General features: G+C 31.9%; 1 protein-coding gene across 1 annotated transcript; it reads right to left on the reverse strand.

Moving 5' to 3' along the window:
* Nucleotides 1–502: 502 nt before the first annotated feature.
* LOC126772574 (cuticle protein 64-like) lies at nt 503–2144 on the reverse strand. The gene is made up of 3 exons (XM_050492975.1): nt 2049–2144; nt 1448–1541; nt 503–849 (listed from the first exon to the last, which is right to left on the reverse strand). The coding sequence occupies exons 1-3, from the start codon at nt 2064–2066 to the stop codon at nt 503–505; spliced, it is 459 nt and encodes a 152-aa protein (XP_050348932.1). The 5' UTR covers nt 2067–2144.
* Between the last annotated feature and the right edge of the window lie 7127 nt (nt 2145–9271).

A 9271-nucleotide genomic window follows, 5' to 3' on the forward strand; every position in this document is an offset into this window, starting at 1 on the left:
ATAATTAATTCATGAACACTGTTGATCGATGGCAATATTAACAAAACATATTGTATTGGGTATTTAATTTGTGTTATTTTGTTTGTATAATAATAACTTTTAAAATTGTTAATCTAGGTCAAAATTCACTTAAAACATTGCATGTCTAACACATGTAATGTATAATCTTTTATTTTATTTTATTTAATATAGCTAGGCGGACAAGTAGATAGGCCACCTGATGGTAAGTGGTCTTACATCGCCCATAGGCATTGGAGAAATATGAACCGTCTGTACATCATTAATGCGTCACCTTGGGAACCTCGGAAACTGTTTGGCATCTACTCAGAGGAGCTTGTACAAAGCTCTTCCACCAAGTGGTATCTAAACATTATAATCAATTAATAAATGAAATAAAACTAAAAATAAAGATGTGAATGCTTTATTCAGTGCATCGACCAATCAAGAAGTTACGTTGCGTTGTTCAGGTACTTCGTCCGAAGTTAAAATTGAAGTATATAGCTTAGTGCTTGCCCAAGCTGTAACCATAGCTGAGACCTTTGCCATAGCCTAAGCCGTAACCTCCATAACCTCCCAAGAGACCGTAGCCTCCGTAGCCTCCAAGTCCGTAGCCTCCGTGTCCGTAGCTTCCGTGTCCGTAGCCTCCGTGTCCGTAGCTTCCGTGTCCGTAGCCTCCGTGTCCGTACCCTCCGATACTGTAACTGGCTACTGGCACGGTTTTAAGGATTGGCGCGCTGATGATGGGAGCGACTGCTACGCTCTTTATAATAGGGATTGGAGCAGCTTTGTATACATGAGAGGTGGAAATTGCTGGGGCCAAGATGGGTGCGCTGTAGACATGCGATATACCTAGGAAAAATTAATAGAATCAGTTATTTTTATTCGATTATGAAGACAGATTAATTGTACGCAATGATTTAAATAAATGAGAATTTTCTACAATTATGTCTGTGAATATAAAGCACATGCCGACCCTCTACCACTCGAACCTCAACACTATTTATAACTGAATAGCAATTTTTGCCTAAAACATCGTTTGTAAAAACTGCGAAATGTTGTCGTTATTTTTCTTATTTTTTGAGAGTGATATCACACCTGGTTTGAAGTCAGCTGGTTAATATATTGAATAATGATATGAATAATCAAAGTATAAATACAATATAAATGGTTTTAAAATTTATTCATATAACAAGAACTTTGTAATAGTTGTACTTGATTATGTAAATTAATTAATAGTATTACGATTTTTAGAGACCGTTTATCGAACCTTTATGAAATTTCTAAAATGTAATCGAATGTTCGCTATCTTATGCGTCGGATCGAATAGATTATGAGTTCACAAGTGCATACACACGCATAGAGAACAAAGCATGGTACATCAAACGTGGAGTTCCACGTTGTCCATGTCAAAATTTTGAGATTTGACAAGTTGTAGTAATTTTCTCACCATATCCAGCGCCGTGTCCGCCATAGCCACCGTATCCGATACCGCCCAAGCCAGACGCATGAGCGCTCACGGCGATAGCCACCAGACAAGCCAACTGAAATTATTATCATTATATTCGCAATAAAACTAATTAATATAAATTCTACACTTATACATAAGTGTATTTATTATCCATCCGAATTAAAACTGATTTTTGGAATGTATGAGGACATTAAAAAGACACGTTTTAAATTTGTGCATCAGTAGCATGTACGATTTTTTAAATATATTTTTATGTATTGTATTTACAATTACTATGAAATTCTAAATTACGATCGTGGTTTATTTAACACAAAGCGTTCAAAATATTGATTCCGGAAATCATATGAATGATTGACGATGACGATGAATTAACATATCACATGAATTTTCGCAACAGGAATGTAAAAACACTTTTCTTAAACAATATATACCCATATTTTGTTTATACTCAAAATACATTTTATATACATATACATATAATAGGAATTTTAAGCTAAGCAATAGTATGATTTTATTATTAATTGTTCAATTCGGATAATTTTTCATAATAAATAAAAAATTTAATAAATAAAATACTCACAGTAATGAATGTGTTCATTTTGCTTGATTTCTTCAGACGAAGTGTGTCGATTTGTGTAAATTATTCCATATATATACTCGACGATTTCCTTTAATTTTCAGCGGAATCGCGCATGCGTTTGGGCATATTGCAATAATTCGTCATAATCATTAGTACCATCCTTGTTCATTGTTCATATTGCATTTACATAATTATAAATGTTTTGATCTGATTTTTAATAATTTATATCGTCATTATGGAATTATATAGTGACTAGTATTGTGTTTTAATTGGTACAGACAAATTTATAATGATTCTGTTATTCTTAACAATTCGGATAACAATATTGGCTACAAAATTAATTCTCAACTATAAATAGATATACTAATAGCTTATAATTTTGTTGCTTATCAAATTGTAGGATATATATGACAATGATATGATGAATAGATGGGTATATTCATAAAAGCTTTGATATTCGCTAATATTTAATTGACAATTATAATGGGTATGAACAAGTCTCATTGTTTCATCGGTTATTTTATTGTCATTTATCTAGTAAACGGGTTAAGGACATAACCAACTACATTTTGTAGTTATCAGCGCATTGGCATCTAATATACAAAAGACAATTACAATGTCAGTGGTAATAATAACATAACAGGTAGTATTTTGTAAGAGTTCACTTCATTACTAACCTCTTGAAATGTTGTCAATCGACTTATGTTGACATACTATTTTGATGCGTGTATACTTGAAATGTTATATCTTATGGTCAATGTCGCATATCACGTTCTGATATTTTACGACCGTTTTTTCCGGTGAGTTTCGAGTTTGTTCTTACAGAATAGCCCTACAGCACTAAATATGCAATTTTTATTTTTTTAAGTTTAACAAAAATCGGTTTGCAACCTAGTTTTAAGTATTTATTTTATTGCGTGCAGAACACATTTGTTGTTTGTCTTTGTTTTAATAATTAAAGTATTGATTAAGTAAATATTAAATAAAATCATTAAAGTATTTATTTCACTAAGAATCACGTTGATTCAAAACTAGAGCTAATTATCCAATTTGTCTTTACATTACAAGTGGAAAGTTTTGACGAAGGACGCGACATGATTAAAAAAAATGGGAAAGGAATATACTGCTTAATCCAATTTCATTGATATAATTATATCTCTCGGACTAAATAAAGTTAAAAATAGTTAAATATTCCACTGATGACCAATAACATCACATTTTACGATTGGAGTTTATTCCACAATTTTTAGTTATTGCGGATGGGTGGTTCTACGTACGCGTGTAAGATTTTTTTTTTATCAAAGTTACCACCCATTATGCTCAGGGCTCAGTATAAACATATATTTAGTAAGTGATAAAATCATATGCATCATCCGTTAAGAGCTACTGTTCTATCCACTGGATAACTTCCTGACAATATATTACCCAGTATATCCTTCCTGGATATACTGGGTAATATATTGTCTACAAATTATATAATTTGTCAATATTATTAAATATATATTTTCCTTTTAATAGCAAACATTCTTGCTATGTGCCACTTCAACGCGTCACGCTAGCAGTGCATAAAATGACACAACGTGTCACGCAACAACACGTCATACGATCAAACGTCGATTGGCACTGCGCATTTGCTTCTTCGAATCGCCACATGGTATTCATGATATTTCGTAAGGTCAGTTTCATGATTCATTCATTGGTGGTTTCAGTCGCCGCTTAATGTTACTTAGTTAAGTCAGTTCATCGTCATTTATCATCAATTTTGTTTTTATTTATATCTCTGGTAATATTGGAAAATAAATTTTATGGAAAGCTATTACGTTATTTATTAAGTGAAAATTTTTAACAGTAAAAAGATACGTGTAATTTTGTAAATGGTAAACAAACTTAAATGTTTATGTTTTATTGACAAAATATTCACTCTCGTCACTTCACGATCTTAATTTGGTAATCATAATTACCAAATTCACATCATACAACGCCTACATCAATGCACACTTTTAAACAGTAGACCGTATAAATTCTACCGGAATTTACTCGGAGCAATGAGCTATGACCAAAAACCTTCGCTGTGCCCTGATTAATTATTATTCATTTCAGTTATTCGACATATTTGGCAACCGATTTTTATACTTTGAAGTTCCTTAAGCAGATCGTTAATGTATAAGTTAAAGATATCTGAAGAGATCAGTCCAAGTCGCTGCTCAATGCTTTCTTATAAATAATCATTAAGGTTCGCCACATTTCACGAAGTTTGTTTGATCTCGTATCAGCATCTCAACAGATCTGCAGTCCTTCGTGGTATATTACACTAATATCGTGTTTACTATATACTTTGTTAGTTAACAAGACCAAAGGCATGGAAAATGTCAATGATAGACATAATAAATAAATAGATGTTCCTCTGTTTGTATATTAAACCTTTCAATTGAAGCCGTAGACTGCAGAAGGTGTCAACTATTTTAAATCAATGTCAAATTGCGTTTCATACACCTTGACGTACTTATCATATAAACATTTTAATTCTAGTTAATCTTTTCAGAATGTTACCTATAATAATTCCTAAACGAATCATCCAGTGGTTTTTAAGGCTTGAAAGGTCAGCAGTTTTACTTTTAGGGGTTGGAACCATCGTCGTTTTCGTAATGTTTTTGGTCAATATCCAGAGTTTACACAAAACGTTAAAATTTCTTACAAAATGATAAAAGTGCTGACACCTATAAATAAAATGTTTTTTAAGTTCACCCTGTCAAATCCCGGGGCTTTACCTTTTTCATTTTCCTTATAACTTAGACTACAAAATCCGCTGTGAACAGAGTACTATTCTTCTAGTCGTTTAAAGTCTGCCAAATCCGTCCCAAAGGATATGCGAATAGGCTATGCGAATTGTAATGATGAGATTATTTAACTTAATGTATGTTACATAAGAAAAATTGTGTTTCCCGAATATGAAATTGGGGTTGCCTTTTTTAAACTAGCAAGGTCGCAAGGTAGCAATTAAAGGACAAACATACAAAGAAAAATTATGGGCGAGGAACCTTCCTGGATGTATACAGAACCACTTACCAACTTTCCATCACCATCGGACAATGGCTTAGCAACGCATAAAAGCAAAGATACATAAATTCATTTTTATTTATTAAAATCGATAGATAAAATATTATACGAAACATTAAAGCAGCAACAGCCTTAAATTTATAATGTACGTTAAAAAATATTTTTACTGTTAAAACAAAGGTTATATTAAACCGCGTTAATGTTTTCATACATATATAAAGCGCATACATAATTCCAAGTTAATTAAAATTGAGCAATCTGAATGATAAATCTTCGAAAAATAATCGATGCTGAATTAGGCAAGTTAATAAGACCGAGTTTCGTTGGTTGGAATAATTTTTACGCTTCACCGGTCAATGGACGCGAGTTTCCTCCTAATTTCAAGGAGTTGTTCGTGGAGGAACCTGATGAGGCAACTTTGATAAATTGTGCATTTTGTGTGATAATTTTGATGAAATGTATATTTTACAAAGATATTGATTTCGGTTCGTGTTCTTTTTTGTTAACTAGGTCGATTTCGGTCAAGCTAACCCATCTTTCCAACTCTTCAAAATTTAGTCTAAAGTACATATTTTTATATTAAAATTAAAAAATGGGAAAGCAACAGCCAGAGAATTTGAAATCATTCCGCCGCGCTGTCGACAAATGAAAGTTTTCTCACAATTTTAATTTACCAGCGAGCACTAATTTTAAAATTACAACGATTTATACAAAATTTATTATTACGAGAAATGCTGTAATTTATTTCAATGTTTTCACGACGTTTTCTCTATTCTGTTTCGCTTATAGGAGTTATTGTTATGAGTTTTGGTATTACTGCTATATATTTGCTAATATTATGAAGAATAAAGTTCAAGTTTACATATAAATGCAATTTATAACCAAAATATTTTCTGTTTCTAATCTGTCACATACGGGTTTTCATTAAACTATAAGTATATTTCGGTAAAGGATCTCTTTGAAATAAAAAAAAAATAGTTTTATTACATATTTATATAGGTAAGTTTTTTACCACATTACAAACCGACATTTAGATATGGTACAGTGAATAAACGGAATATGCCGTTCATTTAATCAATAAAAATCATTAAACGCATCGCCGCAGGTGTGGATTGCATGCATTTTTAGAATATATTCATTCCACGTTAAAGTAATACGAATTTATTTTTGCAAAAGATGACGTATTTATCATATATACGTCATCTTTTCTAGGTAAATATAGAGATATAAGCCTACCTCGCTCGTTTCGTCGTCTAGTGCCTAGCTCGTAAGGCTGCATTATTTGAGATCTCTAGTTAGAATACCGATCCGGGCCGGTAAGATGCTATTAGGTTTTCCCAACAAGAAACTCACAGTAGCGGATTCTCAAATATCTCAGTCCGGATTTAGAAAATTTTATATTTTAAAATGAACACTGAAGTCTTTTTTAAGGTATTATATATATTCTTATGTTTTCATCCAGTTCAGCCAACAAATTCTATAACCGTGGATATGACAATAGCCCAAGATCAAATGGGTCAGAGATCGAGCCTTACTTTTACATCACCAGATGATGGCGTGACTCGCCGTCCATTTGGACTATGAGACTGAAGGAATAGAATGTGAACATGTATTTTTCGCATATACATACTTAAAGTAACAGCCTGTAAATGTTTTACGGCTGGGCTAAGGCTTCCCCGCCCTTTTAAGGAGAAGGTTTGGAGCTCATTTTACCATGCTGCTACAATGCGGGTCGGTGGATGTATATGTGGAAGAGTTTGTGTGAAATTAGTCACATGTAGATTTCATCACGATGTTTTCCTTCATAAGGGTACACGATGAATTATAAACACAAATTAAGCACATAAAAATTCAGTGGTGCTTGCCTGGGTTGAACCCACATTCATTGATTAGGATTCACGCGTTCTAACCATTGGGCCATCTCGGCTCTACATATACATACTTGTGCACTATAATATATTCTAAACAGTCGGCTAGTCTACAAAATCTTTGCTAATATGCTGATATCGTATGAATTTCATGTGTATCCAACAGAGAAGTAGCTGAACTGAAATAGCGTGTTAGAAAAATAAAATGCTACTTCAGTGGTCTCCACAAATCCTCTATATAAGAGGCCTTTGTCTAGCTATGGGATATTAACCAGTTGTTTTTTAAATTTAATAAAAAAGTATCTGAAGCAGTGAATTAATATTTAGTGAGCGCTACGACAAGGGTATACCAGTAAAGTTTTCTATTGCGAATGCTCGACATCACAACGAATAATGTAGCACAGAACTGAATTTATAAAACGCTAAAGTCCGCCTTTCTATTCGAACAATGCTTAATGGCGCTCGGAATATACAAACTATTTCTTGGCAAAGTTTATAGAAAATGACGTAAGAGCTTAAACGAAACTCGGCCCACAAAGCGTTTAGTGGTTCAGGTGTTAATAACCCTGGGGTTGAGTTTAATCTTTTAACACTGAACGAAAACTTTACTACAAAGGAATATCTGTTCGAGATTGTTCTAAAGCGTTGAGACAGGCCTTACTTTTTAAATAAAATATGAATATAAGCTTATACTCATGTATATATTTGTATTGATGATCTATGAATTTATTATATAATATAAAACATAAAGACAAGGTTCTTAACTTTAAATACAAACCTATACTAAATAAATATTCAATTTATATATAAATAATAAAAAGTAAGCTCAAACAAATCAAAAACTCAAAAGATGCGTTGAATTTTATATTTGCTTCTCATTACATATTGCATTATATATGCAGATGCTAATATATACATGTAAGTATACTGGCTCACTCACATTTTAAGCTGGCACACAACAATAGAATGTAATACGCCACAAAACTTCATTTTTGTGGCGTAATTACTGATGGTTAGCTACTATATGAGATTTTAAAATTTCTTTAACGCAAAACGAAATTTTATTTAATATATAAGCTTCATTAGATACCTATTTACACATATATATATATATATAACTGAATTAGCCAGAAGCAAAAATATATATAATACTTGTAAAATCTACCCATACAAAGAACGTATGTACATGGTTCCAGTTGAAAGTTTTAGAGGTATATAACTTTTATCCGACTGTGAAGGGAAAGCATTAGTACAAGTCTCGGGATGTCGAGCAGTTTTATACTATTTTAAATCGACTATTACAACTTGAATTCTCGCAGGAAAATAGCAGTGTTAAAGAAATGTATTATCATAAATTAAATAAGCAAATGTATATTTTTAGTATCAAATCCTTGCATCGTTTTTTTTTTTAATTTCATTTGTTTTAAATAAGGTATAGTTAATTCAATAAATAGTTCAATAAACTGTTCTAACCGTTTTATATATAATTTCGCATTGAAAATTTATACTAAAATTAACCTGATTTAAAAAAAAACTGTCTTTTTTTATAGTAGTTTTATGTATGTTGTTTACCTTATTCATACTATTGCGTGTTGTCGAAATTAGTCCGTATTTGGGCAAATTCAACCAAATTTTTTGTATAATAATGGCGCAGTATTTTTTCATTTACTTTATTCAATATTGATATAAAAGTTTTTTGTTTCTAATTAGTACGGTAGTCAAATAAGTGATTATTAACAAAATTAATATTAAATTGACCTTAATATTTTATATATTTTTTATATATGTATAGGATATATTGATACAGAATCGGAGCTGTCACTAAGCCATGTTCATTAATATCTATCTGGGTGACTAGGGTGTAACGCGTGCTTTGACTGACGATAAATAAAAAAAATGTGTTTTACCCGGATGGTATCAATACTTTATATAAATTCCCACGTTACATTTTAAAATCTAAAAATAGCAAAATCATATTTTCAAACAATAGTTTAACAATTACTGAACTGTACTCTATATTTACGTTAAACCTTTTTTATAACCGTATCAAAAAGGAATAAACAAGAGAAGAATCGAATATAAAAATAAAACTAATTTGAATTACCAAACGGCCGATGTCTTTTTAAAAGTTCATCTAAAACCGGCTTGAACCAGTTCGAAGCAGTCATTAGTCGGAATCGTTTCGCTTTTATATTATTCCCTTTGTCTTTACCGCTCATTCACCCCCCACACCCTCTTTTTTACCGCTGTACACTTTAATTTCAAAGAAACTATTTTCACCCCAGTAACCGGCCAGAC

Source organism: Nymphalis io, chromosome 12 (genome assembly GCF_905147045.1).
Source record: "Nymphalis io chromosome 12, ilAglIoxx1.1, whole genome shotgun sequence".
Taxonomy (NCBI): domain Eukaryota; kingdom Metazoa; phylum Arthropoda; class Insecta; order Lepidoptera; family Nymphalidae; genus Nymphalis; species Nymphalis io.